General features: G+C 49.1%; 2 protein-coding genes across 2 annotated transcripts in view; one reads left to right on the forward strand and one right to left on the reverse strand.

Moving 5' to 3' along the window:
- The first annotated feature begins 108 nt into the window (after positions 1-108).
- CIAO1 (cytosolic iron-sulfur assembly component 1) lies at positions 109-5,945 on the forward strand. Its single transcript, XM_037054998.1, has 7 exons — positions 109-415; positions 944-1,092; positions 1,224-1,335; positions 1,436-1,524; positions 1,758-1,959; positions 2,864-2,951; positions 3,818-5,945. Exons 1-7 carry the CDS (start codon positions 277-279, stop codon positions 4,056-4,058), a joined length of 1,020 nt encoding a protein of 339 aa, XP_036910893.1. The 5' UTR covers positions 109-276; the 3' UTR covers positions 4,059-5,945.
- Positions 5,946-6,676: 731 nt separating this feature from the next.
- SNRNP200 (small nuclear ribonucleoprotein U5 subunit 200) overlaps positions 6,677-20,242 on the reverse strand; it is a 28,183-nt gene continuing 14,617 nt past the window's right edge. Inside the window, exons 20-45 of the mRNA XM_037054992.1 lie at positions 19,923-20,111; positions 19,400-19,597; positions 18,884-19,036; positions 18,696-18,776; positions 18,366-18,449; positions 17,647-17,753; positions 17,181-17,299; positions 16,766-16,920; positions 16,458-16,647; positions 16,110-16,283; positions 15,055-15,215; positions 14,517-14,744; positions 14,102-14,293; positions 13,836-14,014; positions 13,482-13,633; positions 12,606-12,714; positions 11,274-11,382; positions 10,609-10,798; positions 10,349-10,513; positions 10,019-10,140; positions 9,659-9,802; positions 9,374-9,550; positions 8,925-9,085; positions 8,741-8,822; positions 7,214-7,306; positions 6,677-7,125 (exon numbers count right to left, since the gene is read on the reverse strand). Of these exons, the coding sequence (XP_036910887.1) occupies positions 6,982-7,125; positions 7,214-7,306; positions 8,741-8,822; positions 8,925-9,085; positions 9,374-9,550; positions 9,659-9,802; positions 10,019-10,140; positions 10,349-10,513; positions 10,609-10,798; positions 11,274-11,382; positions 12,606-12,714; positions 13,482-13,633; positions 13,836-14,014; positions 14,102-14,293; positions 14,517-14,744; positions 15,055-15,215; positions 16,110-16,283; positions 16,458-16,647; positions 16,766-16,920; positions 17,181-17,299; positions 17,647-17,753; positions 18,366-18,449; positions 18,696-18,776; positions 18,884-19,036; positions 19,400-19,597; positions 19,923-20,111 (3,858 nt within the window). The 3' untranslated portion in view covers positions 6,677-6,981. The remainder of the gene's footprint in view (positions 7,126-7,213; positions 7,307-8,740; positions 8,823-8,924; positions 9,086-9,373; positions 9,551-9,658; positions 9,803-10,018; positions 10,141-10,348; positions 10,514-10,608; positions 10,799-11,273; positions 11,383-12,605; positions 12,715-13,481; positions 13,634-13,835; positions 14,015-14,101; positions 14,294-14,516; positions 14,745-15,054; positions 15,216-16,109; positions 16,284-16,457; positions 16,648-16,765; positions 16,921-17,180; positions 17,300-17,646; positions 17,754-18,365; positions 18,450-18,695; positions 18,777-18,883; positions 19,037-19,399; positions 19,598-19,922; positions 20,112-20,242) is intronic.

The raw sequence follows: 20,242 nt of genomic DNA on the forward strand, positions 1-20,242 counted from the left end.
CACAGGCTGACGCACCACCGCCTCCCTGCGTGGGGCCTCACGGTACTAGTAGTTCCACGTCGTCCCTCTATGCTTCTCGCCCGGCTGGAGGTCGACTACAACTCCCAGGGGGGAACGCGGCGGTACTGGAGGATACTTCCCTTCCCAGGTCCACCGGGGTCCTGAGGTGTAAGTGGCCTACCTGCGGCCGGGGAGGCCAAGGGAGGTCGCGGGAATCTGCGCGTTGGGATCAGCCGCCTGCGCTCTTCCCCTCTTCGCGTCCTGCGTCACGTCGCCATGAAGGACTCGCTGGTGCTGCTGCGCCGTTTTCCGGCGCACCCAGACTCGCGCTGTTGGTTCTTGGCCTGGAACCCCGCGGGAACTCTGCTGGCTTCATGCGGGGGCGACCGCAGTGTCCGCATCTGGGGCACGGAGGGTAAGGCCCAGCCTGGGCGCGCTATCCCGCTGTCGGGAGTTCCACGTGCTTGCAGTGCGGGTGCCGGGCTAGGGGTGCACCCAGGGAGAGTGGGAAGAGACCACCTCGACGTGGTCTCGAGCCACTCCGAGAAGACTTTTTGGACAAGTACTGGAAGCAAGAACCTCAGGAGACAGCCTACAACTGTGGAGGAAATTGTGATAGTTGCTGAGGCAGGAAAACGAGGAGAGAAGAGCAGTGGAAAGTAACCTGCAGAGTAATTTGCGACGATGGCAAAGTTTAAATTTTATCCCGAGAGCAAATGGGAGCCACTGACTTTTTTAAATTAGGAGGGTGACTTCCCATAGGATGCCTCCAGAGGAAGTAGGGGCAGTTACTTCTTCCTAAAAGCATGTTGTTAAATATGCCTATTGGACTTGGCTTCCAGCTTGGCTCCATTACTAGCCTTAGTTGTCAGATGGCACTGATAGTGTTTCAGTGTCTTCTGGTGCACCCAGCCGCAATGCCTGGCCTGGCCTCTGCTTTTAGGTGACAACTGGATCTGCAAATCTGTCCTTTCTGAAGGCCACCAGCGCACTGTGCGGAAGGTGGCTTGGTCTCCCTGTGGCAATTACTTGGCCTCTGCCAGCTTTGATGCTACCACTTGTATTTGGAAGAAGAATCAGGATGACTTTGAGGTAACCAGGCTGGATGGGACCAGGGTTGTTGGCCATTTGCTCTCCAGGACTGATAAGGGAACTTGAGCCAACCTGGGTCAGTGGGCTGTCGGGGGTCTCTGTTGATTTTTGTCCCTCTTCCTTTGTCACAGTGTGTGACCACCCTGGAAGGCCATGAAAATGAAGTCAAGTCAGTGGCCTGGGCCCCATCTGGTAACCTCCTTGCTACCTGCAGTCGAGATAAGAGTGTGTGGGTCTGGGAAGGTAAGTCCAGGTCCCTCTAGGTGCAATTGGGAGCCAGTGGACAGACTATGTGACCCTGACAGGGTCAGCTCATGGGCTCCTTTCTGTTTTCTTCCCACAGTTGATGAAGAAGATGAGTACGAATGTGTCAGTGTCCTCAACTCCCATACACAGGATGTCAAGCATGTGGTCTGGCACCCAAGCCAGGAGGTAAAAGTCTGGCAGATTATCTCGCTGGGAAGGAATTCTAGTATGGAGGGTTGTCCCCAGCCCCCATTTGCCCCTCAGCCTTAACCTAGTTTTTATAGGGAACTCTATCTGTGGCCAAAAGACATTAATCCCTGTTACAAAGCTCCCTAGGACTATCCTGTCCTGGCAGGGAGAGGTTTTGGAACCACAGGCAACTCTTGGGCCATAAGTGCTGTGTTTTCTTACATCCCCAGCTGTTAGCTTCTGCAAGCTATGATGACACAGTGAAGCTCTATCGGGAGGAAGAGGATGACTGGGTATGCTGTGCCACCCTTGAGGGCCACGAATCCACCGTATGGAGCTTGGCCTTTGACCCCAGTGGCCAGCGTCTAGCGTCTTGCAGTGATGACCGTACTGTGCGCATCTGGCACCAGTATCTGCCAGGCAATGAGCAAGGTGAGGGAACAGGTGTAGAGCTAAGAAGTTGATAGTCTGCTCAGGGGCTAAGACACAGAACAACTTCTTTTCTACAAGAAGTTGATAGTCTGCTCAGGGGCTAAGACACAGATGAAGCACAGCAAACTGGGGTAAATAGGGAGATGTGCCATGGGAGGGCACCAGAGAGTGCTAGAAGAATCAAGGAAGGCTATGTAGAAAGGCCCTTTTCATTAGAACTTGAAGGGGTGTATAGGATTTGGGGACTTTTTTTTTAATCCTTTCCTGAGGATGTGTTTTTATCGTTTGTAGAGAGAGAGGGAGAGAAACATCAATGTCAGTAAAACATGTATCAATTACCTCTTGGATGCTCCCCGACCAGACACCGAACCCACAACCTTTTGGTGCAGGGATGAGGCTCCAACCAACTGAGCTACTCGGGCAGGCCAGGGTGTGTAGGATTTCAACACAAGAAGAGAACTCTGGGTAAAAACAGAACAGCATGAGCAAAGGCATTAAAGATGGGAAAGCCTAGGTCTACTCCAGAAGTGGTGATTCCTTTAGGTGAAGCATAGAGTATATAAAAGATTTGGGGAAAAATAAGGTGGGTTGGGCTGGCTGTTGGGTGGCCTTCAAAGGCAGGCTACCTAGTCAGAAATAGTCTGCAGCAAAAGGGTTTTTCTTTTGTTGGTTGTTTGTTTGTTTTCAAGAACAGGACATTTCCTTCCCAGAATTCTGTAAAAATGCCATCTGGCCACAGTATGTAAGACAGATGGGTGAAGATGGGGACAGGAGAATGAAGATAAGGACTGGTGATGGAGGGTTGGAGTGAGGGAGGGCAAATTAGGATCTCCTGTACAGTGGGGCATTTAGTCCTCTGAGGTGCCCGGGACACAGATGTGTCTTAGATTCATCTTTTGTGCAGGGGTGACATGCAGCAGCTCTGATCCCAGCTGGAAATGTATCTGTACTTTGTCAGGCTTCCACTCCAGGACCATTTATGACATCGCTTGGTAAGACCTCCATCTCCTTTCCCCATCTCCACTCACCCCTCCACTGTTTGGAGACATTTTAGAAAAGTCAGACCTCTGTGCCCGCTTGGAGAGTGCACTGGAATAGAGAGCAGCACCTTTATTTCTTCAGAACAGGCCAGACTGTCCACCATGCTGGCTTGGAGCTGGCTGGCCCAGGTTCACTAGAGTCCACAACAGACTCAGACCCAGGTTTGCACCTGCATTAAGTTCCCAAACAGTGAGGGCAGTACTGGCCTTTGCAGATCACACAGCATTGTACCATCCAGCAATACTCATTAATGAAAATGGATTCATGGCCAGGATTTTTATGGTTTGGTAAAACTGACTCTACCTTTATGGAATCTATAAAAGCCAATGCTATTCATATGAGAGCCAGTCAGGGGCAGTTCTGACCCTAAGAATCTATCCCTAAGAAATAGTCCTAAATAATGAAAAAAGTTAATGTGCCTCTAAGCTTTATTTATATTAGCAAACATTTGGGAATAACAGAAATAGACAAGTGATAAAATTCAGTGGCCCAATATATCACTTTAAAAAAATGGTTACACGGACTTCATGACAAAGGGAATTGCCTATGTTAATGACAAAAGTGTATATCAGAATCTTTGGTAGTTTTTTAGGTTAATTATTTTGGGTGGTAACACCTAGATGGCAGACCTGGAATGCTTATGGGGTGATGTCTGTGGCTGGGTATGAGTTACAGGAGTTCTTCAATGAGAGCTCTTAGCTGAAGCCTGGGAAGAAAGCCAGCCCAAGGACTCTAGAATCAGTATCTCAATACTAACTTGCTGGGTTGGGGAGGGAGCAGCCACCGGCATATGTGCCGATGCATGTGTTCTTCTCAGGTGTTCGCTGACTGGGGCCCTGGCTACAGCTTGTGGGGACGATGCCATCCGAGTGTTTGAGGAGGACCCTGGCTCAGATCCGCAGCAGCCCACCTTCTCCTTGACAGCCCACTTGCCTCAGGCCCATTCCCAGGATGTCAACTGTGTGGCCTGGAACCCCAAGCAGCAGGGACTCCTGGCCTCCTGCAGTGATGATGGGGAGGTGGCCTTCTGGAAGTATCAGCCGCCTGAAGTCCTCTGAGCCACCTCTACTTAGGACAGAATCATAAGACTTTCCTAGCCCAAGAGGACCTGAAGGAGCACCCTGGCCTTCATTTAACTTGGCTCTCTCCCAGTCCGACCTGGGTAGATGTGCAGGGCCACAGAACCACACAGTTTCCTTCCTTCAATGTGGGGCCCTTTGTGAACAACTACAGAACAGCAGTACTTTGTAGTTATGCCACGGATTTTGCTTCCCTTTAGCTCACAGTGTTAAGAAAGTTATGGGGGCAGGGTGAGTATGACACTTACAATCACCATGTCTATATGTAGGAGGGTTGTATCTCAGACCTTTTTGAAATTGTGAGCCTTACAGAAATAATCCCTTTGAGTCCCAAGTCATGTTTGTATTATTAGGACATTCACAATTTAAAACATTTCCATGATGAGCCCTTTTCTGAAATAGGTCCTACCTTCCTGATTTCTAATTCCTTGCATTTAAGACATTTGATAAATATTGAGGGATTTATTTTTTGGTGTAGACTTGTTTGAAGACACCTCTGCTTTCCTTTAGAAACCCTCTTGGATATTCTGTGACTGCAGGGAATGCCAAAAAATAAATGGGGAAGGGTGTGAACCCTAAAAGCTAGTTATTGGCCTCAGGCCATACATTCTCAATGGGGCTGAAAATTGGTACTTGGGTGGAGGACAAAAACTAACGTTAGAGACAATAGCTTGTGGTCATCTAAGGGACCACAGTACACAACACAGTACATCTGTGGCATTAAATTTCCATGGTGAGGACAAGTAGGAAAAAGATTTCTGATACAGCTCCTTAGAATGATAATGAAAAAGGGGAATTATACTGCCATAAGCGATCACTTCTGCCATCTCACTGAAGTTGTCTTGTCACCTGATAGGGGTTTTGGTTTGAGGACTGTTCCCCAAAGCTACAGACTTCACTGATTTTTAAACCACAGAAGGAATGACCGTAGACTGAAGAGACAGCTGGGGCAATACCAAAAGCAGTGTTTCTCAAATGTGCTCTGTAGATCCCTGGGAGTCCGGAGTGCCCGAGAGCTAAGTACTGCCAACTCCACTTAGAAATGTCTGAGGATAAATACAAATCGTATAAAACTTTGACCCTTGGAAAGGGAACACTGCCACGTTGTAACAATGGCAGCATGCAGACAGCACAGTGAAATGTATCTTGAGGAAAACTAGTTGTGTAGCTAAATTGCAGGCTGAGCTATGTACCATTTTTACTTGTAGCAAATTATAGGATCAAAACCTGACTACTTGGTAGAGGATTTCTGGGAAATGAATGAGCCTTTCACACCAAGAGTAACTGAAACAGCACTGCCAACGATGAAGCGTTCAAGCAAAACTTAGAATTTTGGAAAACTTGGACAGACACCATGAGCTTGGCACCTCAGTGTGCATCAGCTCCAGACTCATCCAACCCTATACTGGTTGCATTTTCCAGGAAAATAGGTTTCAGCACTCAGCGCTTGCTACAACTTGTATGAGTCAGCCAACACCCACCAAAAGAAAATGCTTCATTGTTCAGCACTCAGTTTCAGCATTCATCATGAGTTCTGGAACAAATGATGAGTACCAAGGTACCACTATACTTAGATTCTTCTGAGATTGGTGGTGATACTAACAAATGTGATTTGTATGATGAAGTGTGTCGACATTTGAAAGATCTGCATGATTCAGTGAATCAACATTTTCCAAATGATGAATGTGTGATGTTACAGAATCATTCATGGGCAAGAGGTAAGAGACCTGTGGACTTAATGTAACAGTATAGGAAGCTCATTGATAAAGTTTCAGATACCACATTGCACTTGAGAAACTCACTTGCAGAGTATCATTATGGCATCAAGTAGCCAGTTTCCAAAGCTATTAAAAACTTCCTTTCCAACTGTATGTGTATAGTCAGCTTCAACTTAAGTAACACAATTGTAGAAGCAACTACAAGAATCGGGCTTCTTTTAAATCAGGAACAAGATTTACAAAAACATTACAGGCCACTATTCTGCCTGTGTTTTTTTATAGAAAGTCAACATAAGTTATTTTAATGCAGTTTTAATTTTTAATATAGTAAGTATCAGTGGATAATAAGTTCTTTGGGGCTCTTAATTTTTATAGTGTAAAGGGTTCCTTCCTAAGACCAAATCATCTGCAAACAGCTGACCCAAGGAAGTTAGCCTTGAGAATCTTTTAGTTTTATGTAGTTACTCCTATGGAACAGGAGACAAGAATTTGAAGAGGAAATTTTACAGATCGAGATCACACTATCAGTGTACCAAACGCGGGCCACGCCCAGCTGGTGCCCTTCAGTCGCTCCGGTGCTGCGTCCTTGTTGCTGGGGGGCAGGCAAACTACAGATCTTGAGGAACTTCTAGTCTGTGATCTCTCCCTGAAGCCCAGTCCCTGCCGTGGTGGTGATACCTGGGTAACAAGGTGGGGGCCCAGGTATACTGACTAAAAAGAAGCTACCTAACCGTTCCTGCATACTTGCTGAATGAACGACTGCCTGTGACAGCCCAAAGAACAGCCTTGTCCTACAGAAACATTAATCCTAAATTCAGTGGTTAAATCTTTTTCACCAAAAGCCTCAAGTTAGAGAAAAGAAACTTGATTTGCAATCACTGCAAAGACAAATGGTTTCTCCAATTTATTTTAGAATGTCTACGTCTATTCAAAGAACCACCTATAGCATGCCTAAAAATGCCGTACAGTTTATGCTCAACAGCTACATGACACCTGCACACACTGGATCCAACACCTGGATGGCAGAGTAGCAAGAGGGAAATGGAGTGAGAGTGGGCAGGGACAGCACCTGCACTGACTGGCAGTTCTCCCTGCCCACAGACCTGGTCCCCACAGCTGTGATCCCAGAGAACTGTCCAAGTTCCTAACTCAGGTTCAGCTCCTCTTTGCCAAGGCCTCTGCACTCAATCCGAGTCACTGTCTGTCTCAGCTTCTTTTACATCCACGCTGAATTTGTATTCCTGGTCACATCCCATATAAGCATCACTCATGAAGTACAGAGTGTAGTTGTGGGCGCCAGTGGCTGGGGCCACGAAGTCAAGCTTCACCTAGAGAGAACAGGCAGGAATTAGGGGAGCAGGACACGGAGAACACCCTGCCCCTATCAGAATAAACTCTGGGCCAGTGGACACTCACCTTGGCCTTCTGCTGCAGGGTAAGCCTCTTGATAGAGATGAGACTGTTGGACTTGGCATCTCCAATCACCACCCACCAGCCCTCCTCACGTTTCTGCAGTGACCAGAAGCCAAAAATTTCAACACACAACAGTACTTAACAGTCACATGCAACCATGAGAATGGTTACAAAAGTAGGAAAACAAACCAGAAAGAGCTTTTTAAAATTCCGTCTTGAAATTTAATTTGATAAAACTAAGATTTTGCAACTATTATAAAGCATCTCAAATGAATTCAGTGTTTAAGTAGCAGGCAGACTCATATTTTGGTTCAGGCTTACTTCCTTGTCCCAAAGTACCTTCTCTATTCACTACTTGCCACTGTTTCCGATTTTCCACTGTTAGACATCTAGACTATTTGGCCCAACAGCTCTGAGCTTCTTCAGACACCTTTCTAAGGCAACTCTGCCGGATTCAAAACAAAGGCAGAGCCGAGCCTACCCACAGAGAGGATCCAAGGTGGGCCTTGCCTCTATCAAGAAACTTTTACTGGCCACTCCACTCTGAGAAAGTCCAAGAATTCCAAATCAAAGCATTTCTCAGAATGTATTAAACCAGATTGTAAAATTAAACTTAGTGTATCTGGTTTCAGCTTTCAACCTTTATTTACTCTCCCAAATAAGGAACCAGCTTTTCTTTCTGGTGTTAAAAAACAAGCAACTGGAAGCACAGTAAGTGGCAGTGAGAAACGAGAGAGAAGAAACACCTAGAAAAGTCCAACTGTCCTGAAGCCATTTAAGGTTAAAGACAACTTGTGTTTTAATAGTCACAGATTGGCAATAATGTTCAACTGCTATTTTTAACAATGACCAATCATCTAAACTGTTTTTATAAAGAAGAAAAGTTTTTTAAAGATTGTATTCATTTACCTTTAGAGAGAGGGGAAGGGAGGAAGAGAAACATCAATGTGTGAGAGACATATGGAATGTGTCCCCAACTAGGGACCTAGCCCACAACCCAGGCATGTGGCCTGACCAGGAATCGAACCAGTGACCTCTTGGTTCAAAGGCCAGTGCTCAATCCACTGAGCCATACCAGCCAGGGCCTAAACTGTTTCAAGGAAGCCCTGGCCGGTGTGGGACAGTTGATTAGCACAATGCCCTGTAACCAAAAGATTTGCAGTTCAATTCCTGATCAAGGATCATGCCTAGGTTGCAGGTTCAATCCTCGTACAGGCACCATATGAGCCCTAGTCCAGGCACATATGAGAGCTAACTAAATGATTGACTTTTTCTCTCACATTGATGTTTGTTTCTTTTCCTTCCTCTCTCTCTGAAACTAATGGAAAAAATGTCCTTGAGTGAAAATTTTTTAAAAAATTAAGACAAAAAACCCAATAGCCACGAGATTACTTTTCACTCTATGCCTCATGACTTCACTATTACTCTAAACCTCCCACCCTAAGTGACAATGCACCCTTGCACTCAGACTCTACCAGTGGATAAAAGGCCTCCAGCAGACACCCGGAAAAGCCAGCTACCAAGACATACCTGTGGGAAGAGAGGTGCTATCACAGGACCTGTGACTTCCTCCTCCCGCTCCAGCTGTACCAGCACCACAACGGGCCCGCCACTGATGGGGAGAAAAGCAGGGCAGCACATCAGTGCCAGGGTGGTGGAGTCACAGCACACCAACAGGATCCCACAGCAGGGAACCTGGCCCTCTCGGGCTCACCTGCGAATGATGTCCTTGTCCACCACTTCGTAAGACAGCTCAATATTAGGGTAGCGGTTACAGAAGCGGGCCACATCTGCCATCTGGCTGTCAGACAGCTGGAGCAGTGCATTTCGCTCTTCATCCTCCATCTCCATGATGTCGAAAACACTCTCCACTCCCTGCAGAGGGTATTCAGAGGTCAGGGGAGAAGAAACCACATGCTAACGAAAAATCAAACAGGCTCTAAGCGGCTGTTAATTTCCAGCCTACACAGTCAGCCATCTAAAGACATGGCTTCAGAGAGAATATGGCCCACATTCGCCAGGCTCTTTAGCATCTCAAAGGATAACACCTTCAGAGAAACCAGACAGAACCAAGAGTCTCCCCCGCTGCGACTCTCCCCCCAACACCACCCCAAGTCCAGGACACTCAGCTCTCAGGTTCAGCCAAGTCTAGAACCAGCTCACTTTGTCTGTGCAACGTTTGATGTGCTCTGAGGTGAAGTGTGGCAGCTGTTTCAGGTATGAGTCCTTGGACCACATGGCTTGGGTGACCATTTGGGCCAGTTCCATGGCTGCCAGAGCAGGACTTAGCCACCCATTGCTGGAGAGGACATCCACACAGGCCTGGATAAGCCGGATCGCCTGAGTTGGGTAGGAGCACAAGAGCGGGGGATGAGAGGGGTTAGAACTGCTACTTCACAGGCCCCTGTGGGTGCTCCCACCCAGGCGCACACTGTACCCACACTCTACCTTGCTGAGGATCTCCTCTGTATCTGACTGCAGCTCAGCACTCAACTGCATTCGGGACAGGTGAGCCTGCAGGAGCAGGTTAGTCTTGACATGTGGGTCATTGAACTTCGGGTTGTTCAGCTTGTGAGGGACCTTCTGAGCCAACTGGAAAGCACAAGAAAAATAGCTGGTGATGAAAACACGTGACGCAGCCTGAGATCAGCTCTCAAACCCAAAGTACCATCCACCCCAGACTCACAACCCTTCAAAACTCAGAGGTGGGTGGGGGTGGGTGACAGGGGCATGTTGGGATTTTTCTGTGGTGACAGATCCCGTGCTCTGGGCACACAAGCCATTCTCCTGAAGCCGAGGTGTCCTCACTTGCCGCAGGAGGTTATCCTCATGGTGCCGGATGGGAATGTTCTCGTACTCAGCAGCGTTGGAGATGATCTCAATGAGCCCTCGCACCTTAGTCTTGGCATTCAGGGACATGCTGAAGAGCTCTGACGGACACACAAGATTTAGGAGGAGTCAAAAGCAGCAGAATGGAGCAGGGGAAAGAGTTAACTGTCTGGGCACCCCTGCCCTCCCCTGCAGTACATCTGTCTAATAGACATGGGCACCAGAAGCCCGTCATCTCGTCCCAGAAAACTGTGCCCCTTCAGAGAAAGGCTCCCCACAGACAGCCAGCAGCTCTTGCCAGCCCCTCACCAATGGTGGTGTAGTTGATGTAATAGTAGGCAGCGATCATGCCCAGGTTCAGAGGTGCCACGTCCATCTCGTCCTCTATGCTGATACACTTGGACTGCTCCAAGTCACTCAGGGTCTGCTCCACCAACTCCGACAAGTGATCAGACAGGTGACGGTGGGAGATGCCTGTGAAGGAGAGTGGTGAGTGAGGAGTCACAGAGAGATGGCCAGCAAGAGCTGTGAAAACCACACCAGGACAGTGTGCTCCAAGGTTTGCTGACCCTGCAGGTTGTAGTAGTTGGGGTTCTGCGTCATGCGGCGGTACAGAAAAGTCCAGGTGAGGTAGTCCACGGCATCCTGTTTATTCTCAATGGTCTTGGTGACAATCTCAGCATTGAAGTGGTCATGCATGCAGTGATCCAGGTGAGACTCTACTGGCAAGGGCTCATATAAGAACTTCTTAAAGAAATCCTGTGGATTGGGGAGGGAAGGTAGTAATAGCCAATGACACCACTGTCACAAAGAGGAGCCAAGGGCAAGTCAATAGGAGAATGCCCTTGTGTGACAGACACAGCCAACACAAAAATGGGGGAATGCAGCTGCAAACAAATGAGGTGGGTCCAGACCCGGAATGCCGGGTCTGTGTGCCTGTCCTCTCTGGCACCACTTTCACAGTGGGAACAGAAGGTGCCCAGAGTCACACAGGATGAGCAGTGCAGGAAGATGGAACTAGCCAGAGGATGAAGACCTCAACAACAGGGAAAAAAAAACAAAACACCAAAGGCTACATAACTCCCTGTGGCTAAAAGGCTCACTACAAAGCAACATGGAAAATGAAAGCAGCAGATGACAGAAAGAATGTGAACTAACTAAAACCTTCATGAAAAGACAAACGCCTGTGCTCCAAGGCTCAGGACCTCCAGATAACACAAAGGCCAAGACTGACCTTTTTGGAGCCCTGGCACATGATGACGCAACGCCCCTCATCATCCTGCAGAGGTCGGTTGGCGTGTCCCACCATCTGAAGCACGTCATAGATGGGATAGTCCACATACCTAGTAACAGAGAGAGGAAAGAGGCAGAGGGTATCAACACAGGCTGTGACTCCCTAATGTCAGAATAAACTGCAAACGCAGGGAGATATGGGCACATTACAGCAAACTCTGGATTTATGAGTTCTTGTGTTGAGGAACTAGTTTCACTTGCTTAACTAAACAACACTGCAGTGTTTGAGTTTTAGAATTGTGATTTTATTGTTCAGGATCCTTGAATAAAACCTACAAATCCACCCTGGCTAGTGTGGCTCAGTGGACTCAGCACCTGCCTGTGGACAGAAAAGTTGCCAGTTCAATTCCTGGTCAGAGCAGATGCCTGTGTTGTGGGCCAGGTCTCCAGCTGGGGGCGTGCGAGAGGCAACCGATTGATGTATGTATGCACATCGATGTTTCTTTGCCTCTTTCTCCCGCCTTCCCTCTCTCCCTAAAACAAGCGTTTAAAAAATTAAAAAGCTACAAATCCATCTAATGCCAAAAGCCAAGTGACTCCCTAAAAGATGACGTATGTAGGTAAAGCTGCCCAAACATGTTTTCATATTATTGATTTTTAAATTGATTCTTTTAGCAAGGGAGAGAGAGAGAGAGAGAAACACCGATCCGTTGTCCCACTCATCTGTGCATCCACTGGCTGATTCCTGCATGTGCATCACTGAGAACCAAGCCCAGAACTCTGGTGCATTGTGAAGCGCTCCAACCAACTGAGCCACTCGGCCAGGGCAAAAGCTACCCAAACTTAATAGCTATTATTTCATGAATTATCAAGTCACCTGACTTAAATCCAAACCTACAAGTAGATTCAGACATTAGAAATAAAACTCATTTCAAAGATAACCTGCATTTTGGGAAAAATTATTAAGAGTTAAATTATTTGAGCTTTTTCTGACAAAAATCACATCTTCCTGCTTCTTGTCAACCCAAGGGTACATGACGTGGACCAAGTCAGTTTCCCAATTTACAAAACAAGTTAACTACACAAACCCTAAGGTTCCCTCTAGCTTGAACTCCCCGGTTCTCCACTCAATGAAACACAGGACAACTACAGAAGCCAATGTGAGCCTAGGTCCTGAGACTGAAGACCCTCCCCACAACAAGGCTGCGCTGGAACCTCAGCTGACTGGTAACTGCTGGAACACCTTTCCTCCTAAGAGCTGGTTTCTGAGTTTGCAGGTGTTAGGTCCATTTTAGGAAAGGCTCCCCTGAGCACAGAGCACAGCCAGACTCACGCGTGGATCTTGCCATTGTAGTACTGGGTGTCCATGATGATCACCAGGTGGGCGGCCACACTCATACCCCAGCAGAGACTCCGAGAAGCTACCACCACCTGGATGGCCCCTGAGCAGCAGAGCGGAGAAAACGACTGAGTGCAGGGCCCCTTGGCCGAGGCAGGGTTTACAGGCAGAGGCTTATCTAATTTCGGAACCCAGAGCAAAGCTTGCTGGAACGAGGTCTGATATGACTAAGAGGGCAATTGCAATACTGTGAGAGGTGTTACCTGCTTGAGGGACTATCCTGGAGGCAATGAGGTCATCCTGGAACAAAATTCTCAGCCCGTGGAGAGCTAGGCTTCCTGCCTGACAGACTGGCCCTGCTCACTGGAAAGTCCCAGCTCAGCCATGGGCTGGCTCAGTCTATGGCGGCAAAACTGAGCTCTCTGAGCGTGCCCCAAACCAGACAGACTCAATGGTCTACAACTGATAGGAAGTGACTCTGGAAGAACCACCTCCACTGTGGCTCCACCACTGCCAAAATGGTAATACCACTTAGAGACACCTGTGAGGTCTCACAACCCTGGCAAGTCGGGTGTCCATGGAAAACCAGGTATAGAGGCTAAAGATGCTGGTCTAGACAACCAGGTTCTGAAATGATACAGCCTCATGTGTCTGCTTGCTTTCTCACTAGCAAATAAAAACACTTGTCCCATCAACATCACAAGACTATTGGGAGAATCAAATGCAGTTAACAGATTCAACAATCAGTAAAGTATTCTGAAAATGACTAGTGTGCTGCAGAGAACTAGCACCCACACCCTAAAGTTTAAGGCCTACCACAAGCGTAGCCCTGAATACAATGACCTCACTCTGTGCCACAAGGCTTTTTACCTGAGCTGAAGAGCTGTTCCACCAGGCGTCGCTCCATGGGGCTGAGCCCCTCGTGCAGGTAGCCTACCCCATTTAACAGTGTTTCCTTCAGTGTGCTGTCACTCAGCTTCTCCAGATACGGGATCAGATCCTTCTCAGTGCAATGTAAGAACCTGGGCAGCACAGGCACCAATTCAGCTCAGAGAGGTTCCTGCCCTGGCAAACACCCTCCAACTGTGCCATCACCCAGCCCCTCCCTCATAAACAGACCACCTTTCAGGATGGACCAACTTCACTTGACCCAACTCCCCTCAGTCCCACCCCCAGAAGCCAGACCAGACAGGAGGAAGTGGACAGAACCTAGTCCCACCCCACCTCTGCCGCTGGATGTCCGCTGCACACGTGGTAAGGATGTCAATCGCAGTGAGGCGGGTCTGCTTGCGAGATGGCACAAAAACAATGACAGGCTTCTTGGGAGAGTGCTTAGTGATAGCATGGTACACGGGCTTGGCCATGGATAGCAGGCGAGTCTGTGTGTGACTGATGTTGAAGCCCTAGGCACCAAGGAGAAAAAAGGCAGAGATTACAAGACCTGGTACTCTGGAGAGAAGGCCAAGAGGAATGTGACAAGCAGGTCCTACCTGGATGTGCAGCTCCAAAGGCACAGGGCGCACATTTGGGTGGAAGTTGAAAGTGGAGGTGGCACTGCACCCCAGCCAGTGGGCCACATCCTTAGCATTCGAGAGTGAGGAGCTAAGTGCCACAATACGAATGGGCCGCTCAATCTGGGAGGAGATATAGCGCATCCGAGAGCAGATCACTTCCAAGACAGGCTGAGAGAGACGAACAGAAGGAAGCGAAGTCACCACAGGCCCAGGTACCACCCTCAGCCCTGAGTTACCCTTTGTGCACAGACCAAAGCCCTCAAAATGATCTCCTAGAGTCCTCCTAGGAAAATACCCTAGTCCCTGGCCTTAGACTCAAACATGAGGGCCAATGCCAAGGTCATCCAAGCCCACTGCAGCCCCCCTTCTTTGCCATGCACTCAGACCATACCCCATTCTCGCCCCCAATGAGGTGGACCTCGTCCACCACAAAGAGGTTGATGTTCTGAACATTCTTGCGCTGCTTCCAGCGCCGAGAAAGGATGTCCCACTTCTCAGGGGTACTGATGATGATGTTTCCTTTGCCCAGGAGCTTTAGGTCCGTACTGGTCTCGCCTGTCAGGAGCACTACCTTCTTGCTGAGCCTGTCCTGGAACTTCTCATACCAGTCCATGTACACCTGGCAGGCAGGGAAAGGGAGGGCAGAAAGTGTCAAGCCAGGACAGGCAATGTTTACTATGAGAAAAAGCAAAGGAACCGGAGACAGACCTGTTTCTCTGTAGCTCCTGAGCTACTTTATAACCCACATGAACTTTTAAGGAATAGCAGGCTTCTCTTCAGTTCACAAACTGAAGGAAGGACCAAGAAAAAGCAAACAGTCCTGCCCCAAATGACCCTGCAAATTTAGGGACTTAGTGAAGCTTAACCTGCACTCACAGATGGCAACAGCCTCTGTGAAGGCGCAGAGGAGACAGCACCCCATTGCTTACCTGCTCTGCCAGCGCCTCCATGGGGGTGATGTAGACACAGCGCCCCTCCGAGCTCTGCAACAACATGCGTAGGATGGCGAACTCTGCACAGATGGTCTTCCCGCTGCCAGTGGGTGCCCCCACAAACACGTTGTCGTCACTGTTGTACACCGTGTTAAACACTGCAGACCGACAGAGCAGCAGCGTGAGACTGAGGGACAGACTCGGGGCACTCATCACACAGAGACAGACAGCGGGCACCGGCACCCAGGGGCAATGGATGTGGCCTCGCCCCACAGTAGGGCTGTGGGCCCAGCTGTCCCCTCCTTGGTCTCTCTCCCACACAGAAGGAAGGAGGGGACCAACATCAAGAGTTCCAGTCCCCTGGAGACTTGTAGGACAACAGAAGCAAAGGAGGTCAACTCTCCTCCTCTGCTTCTTAGCTGTTCTTCTCAGGGACCAGGACGCAGAGCAAGGGCCCTGGCTGCCTTTCACTGCTCCCAGTGCCCTCATGTTTCCTAGAAAGAGTCTAACGAGAAAGAAAGGAACAACCCAACCCCAGCTTTGAGACTGAGTCAAAGTCCAAGTCCTGTTTATTAGCTTGTTCAACTGGGTGCTTCTCTGCCTCAGTTCCCCACCTATCAAACAGGACGCTGATAGTAGTACCCCATATATTAAATGCCTCCTAGAGTTGGTGGCAGGAATAAAAGAGAAAACATCCAAGATGTCCTCAGCCTACCACGCTCAGAACACCAGTGTGCTAGGTAGATGCAACTGTCATCCAAAGGATGAGGGGAGGCCTCAGTCAATGTTGGACACTGCCCAACACTTGAGTGTCAGGGGCCAGCGGCCTCCTGCGCCTGAGAAACAATGCCCCACTAACCCTCCTCAGCAAGACACGCAAAGCAATGCAAATCTAACCCTAACCAAGGACTTGAAAGGAAATGACCAGGTGCACTCTTTCAGTCGGCACTGTTGGACTGCCATGCCTGCGAGACCTAAGCACCCTACTTCCATTCTGTCACAGAAAACATCTGGTGACCTGACATGGCCTCCAGGAAAACTGACACACCTACCTTGGGTCTGGATGGGATTAAAGAAAGGAAATTTATCTTGGTAAAGGCTCTCGAAGGCGCTGTTTCTCAAGGCAGACACAGGCAAGGGCTGCAGGTCCAGAAGTTCTGTGGGAGGTGGGTACTTCTCTGGCAGGATCAGGTGTCGGAAGGAGACAGGAAGCTGGGTCTCACAAGCTGCCAGAAGAGAAACAGTAGGCAGTCCTCCTTACCTAAAAGCTCCCAGAACCCCACCGTGCACACACTGGGACCCTGAGGCAGCAAATGTATTGCTCTCCTCCACAAGGTCACTCGTACAACTGCCCTTGGAGGACCTGTCCCTAAGGGGCTGTGCAGAGGAGATACACTCACAGAGCCAGCGGTCAGACACTACGCGGATGAAGTACTGAGGGGGCAGTGGTTCAAAGACAGGCACAAAGAACGTAATGAGGTGCTCGTCCTGGGCGTACTTGGCCTTGAGTAGAAAATACTCATGGTGCAGTATCACCTCACTGTCCACATCCTCCACGAGAATCCAGAATGCTTCCGACGAACCATGGACCTGAAAACATGCACAAAGAAGAGAAACAAGCATGAGCCACCGTGGGCATGCAACACCTCCAGCCCAGCTCTCCTCAAAATTATACTGAAGCCAGTGTGTCCTCCAAACAAAGGTTTACCTTTTCATCCCACTGGAAGTCTGGCGTGATGGTCAGCTCCACTTTCAGAGTGGAGCGGGTGATGGGCTGCAGGTGGACAGAGAGCTCCAACTTGGGGAACAGATGGACGTATTTGTGGATGGTCTTGCCCATCTTTGGCATACGGATGAGCTCCCCTGTGAGGACACAAGAGGGCACAGGGGCTGCCACCCAACCTGCCAAACATGTCTGCCCACTGGGGGTCACAGGGCAAGTGGCAGATTCTACTCCAGTGTGTTCAGTAAAACACTCTCAGTAGAACCCAAAGGAGTCAAAGGCCAAGACCAGGAGCTAGCCTAGTGCTTGAGAGGGCATGGGAGGTGACCAGGACATTAGGGCTCAAGGCTTAGAAAGACACCTGGCTGCACACCCAGAAAGATGGTAACTTCCCACACACCTATCTCATTATGATTCAGGTCATACAGACGCTCAAAAGGGAAGTTTTTCTTCTCAATCTTCTTCACTACTTCCTCGGGGAGTTTCCGGAACTGACGCAGCGGACACATGGACTGCCACCTACCAGCAAGGAAAACAAAACGGTTTAGTCCCTTGTGCAGGTCCTGTAACACAACGCCCTCATCATGGCTTCCGAGAGATCAGCGGTGACAACACGAGACAGGGTTATTAAACAAGGACATCCGGAACTGTGCCAGCTGTGGGACCCGAGGGCCAACCCTCACCACCACCATGTGCCCACTCCCCAGCTCCACCCCTCAAGGCCTAGCCTCTTCTCAACTTGCCCCAGGTGCATGTCCCATTTCACGCATCAGGACCGGAGGTCGGGTGCACTCCACGGCTTTCCCGCCACCCTCCTCCTGAGGACCCCAACACGGTGATGAGCTGCCAGCGCCCAAGGCCCTTACATGCGTTTATCGATCATCTTGCAGAGATTCAGGGTCTTATCTGTAAGCTGTGCCCAACCTCGGTTCAGAACAATTTCAAAGATGGCCCGCATCAACCGGCCTGCTGACTGGAGAAAGACAAAGTATTCCCTCTGTTAAGTCCCCGCTGTCCCCAGACTAATGAAGCCACTCTCCATACACTTTAACTGTCTTACGCTGATGTAATCAGCCTCACCACTCAAAAACAAAGTCCCTCTGTAATTACTCTTTCCCCCTTCATATAGTAGGTGCCTGCTAAACACAGATTATTTTTAAAAAGGCAGCTTGAGCTCACCACACATTTTAATCTGAAGCTTACCATGTGATATTAAAGCTTTCTGGCTCATTTAGTATTCAAAGCTCTAGTAGTTAGAAATACCTTTGCCAATTCTGGATTATTTTTGAGCCAGCAGCCACAGTGGGAAGTCACTCTATAGGGAAGTAGATGCTGTGTCCTGTGACTCTCTCTATGGAGCCCTCTGGGCACACTCTTGAGGCCTTACTTTCTCACAAGCTCAAGAGCAATAAACCAGTGTGGCTGTACCACACATGCGTCAACCAATGAGCCAGCTGGAGGAAACAAACCTCAGCGTTTCCCACATCCTTACTAGCATTCAGCCAACTTCGTCCAAGACGCACACAGCACACAGGGTAGTGAACTGTTCAGGCCCCCTCTCCATGTGACACAACTCTGCCCTCACCTGTGTGACATACACCATGTCTGCCATCAGTGCAAAGCCCTCCAATTTCAGCTGTGAGATGAAGGCCTGAAGAAGCACATTGATCTGGAAAAGGCAAGGTCAGCCAGAGGCAGCCAATCATGAACGGTCCAAGGAAATAAATCACACTTCTGCTCTGGGCATTTCTTGACTTAGACATTAAGTAACTGCTATTTCGCATAAAAAGAACATGCGGGAAGGATGCTGGGAGGACCAAGCAGGTTAGCAGGCGCAAACCCCAATCCAAGGTCCATCTTCCACAGGATTCTGTAAACCACCTCTCCTCATCCCAAGCAGGGGTGCTGGGCTCACCTTTGCACTGGGCTCCTCGATGCTCTCCTTTACAGGAATGGGCACCCTCTCCAGTAGCTTCTGCAGCTCCAGCTTCTCTTCCTGCCACACAAAGGAAACAGGTTGAAAAAACGCCAGATGGCTGAGGAGAGAACCCACTCAGCAACTCGGCGGTGCCAGCTACCTGACCCAACATGCTGTGGACTCACCTCTCTCACGGTGATGTTCTTAAACTCTGAAGACAACGAGAAGACTCTAAAAAGCTCAATCTCACTCAGAGTAGGCTTCAGCAGCTGGTTGTAGGTCTGCACCGTGTCATTGGTGATGTAGTAGTGGCTGGCTATCCGACCCAGTTCCGTCACCTATGAAGAAGGAAGATGCAATCCAACACAAGCATCAACAGGCTGCAACCTCTCACTGAGACAACAGGAACCCACTGCGTGAATGAATCACAATGTAAGTGTCTGGCCCAGGCACATGAAGAAAGATGGCACAATAATCCGACCTACAGTGAACTGACACTCACACAGAAGACAGGTACATTAGCTACCTCCACTCAAGTTCCAGAAAGGAGGTACTGTCAATCAGGACAGTGTAACCCCACCTGCTCTCCACGGTTTCAAGCAATGGGCATTAGGCAGGGCTCAAATTTAAGTGACTTGCAAATGTCTCCTGGGACAATGACTTTTGTTGAGACCTCTGCTTTCATCCCTCGGCCTACTCACCTGGAAGTTGCCTGTCTTCTTGTCATACTTGACCAGATTGTTCTTATCCAGCATCAAAGCAGCAGTATGAACCAGATCTAGTCGGCGCTGGTCCAGCAGGGGGTCTCCCTTGAGATCATCATGAGAGATGCCGTACAGGGTTGGGGATCGGAGCATTCGGATATACAAGTAGGCATAGCCCAGCCAGTTCACTGCATCCTACAAAAGACAGCTCCTGGGTCTTAGCATGGAGAACTGGTGTCCAAATAAAAAGTTCCTAAGGATCACTCGAAACTAACTTCCAATGATAAGAATGTGTATTATGTTATCTTCTGAAGATTTATGCTATTTCATTGTAAAAAAAGGAGTCCTTTCTAAGATCTTTTAACAAGGGGAACTGTCATCCAAACCCAAGCAGTTTGGGACTGTTTATACTGACACTGGAGGACCCTGGGTGCTGGTGGCCCACAGCACCACAGAGACCATCCCACTGCTGGTACCCTGGCTTCTCTAGTCTGAGGTGCCTTGACAGCGCCCTCCCTACCTTTGCATTCTGCACATTGCCCAGGACGATTTCCGCGTTGAGCATGTCAGGCAGCTTTGACACCATCTGGCTCTCAATAGGAAGCTGCTGGTTGAGGAGAGACAGGTAATACTGAAGCTCCCCATGAGAGGTGATGAGTATGCCTTCACCCTTGGTGTCATACTGGGGTCTTCCGGCACGTCCCAGCATCTACAGCGGAGAGAGCAAACAAGAGGCTGTGGCCACAGGGCTGCTGGGTGGGCTTCCAGGTTTCTCCTTTATAGAGCCTCGCCTTCCATCTGCCCTATTTTCAGCACCCTTGCATCCTGTACACAGGGTGC

Source organism: Sturnira hondurensis, unplaced genomic scaffold (genome assembly GCF_014824575.4).
Source record: "Sturnira hondurensis isolate 20B ecotype Veracruz unplaced genomic scaffold, ASM1482457v3 Scaffold0008480, whole genome shotgun sequence".
Taxonomy (NCBI): Eukaryota; Metazoa; Chordata; class Mammalia; order Chiroptera; family Phyllostomidae; genus Sturnira; species Sturnira hondurensis.

Coding starts and splice junctions, on each gene's coding strand:
- CIAO1 (XM_037054998.1), top strand. CDS start 277: ATGAAGGACTCGCTGGTGCTGCTGCGCCGTTTTCCGGCGCACCCAGAC. Junction 416..943: donor CCGCATCTGGGGCACGGAGG/GTAAGGCCCAGC, acceptor CTCTGCTTTTAG/GTGACAACTGGATCTGCAAA. Junction 1,525..1,757: donor TCTGGCACCCAAGCCAGGAG/GTAAAAGTCTGG, acceptor TTACATCCCCAG/CTGTTAGCTTCTGCAAGCTA.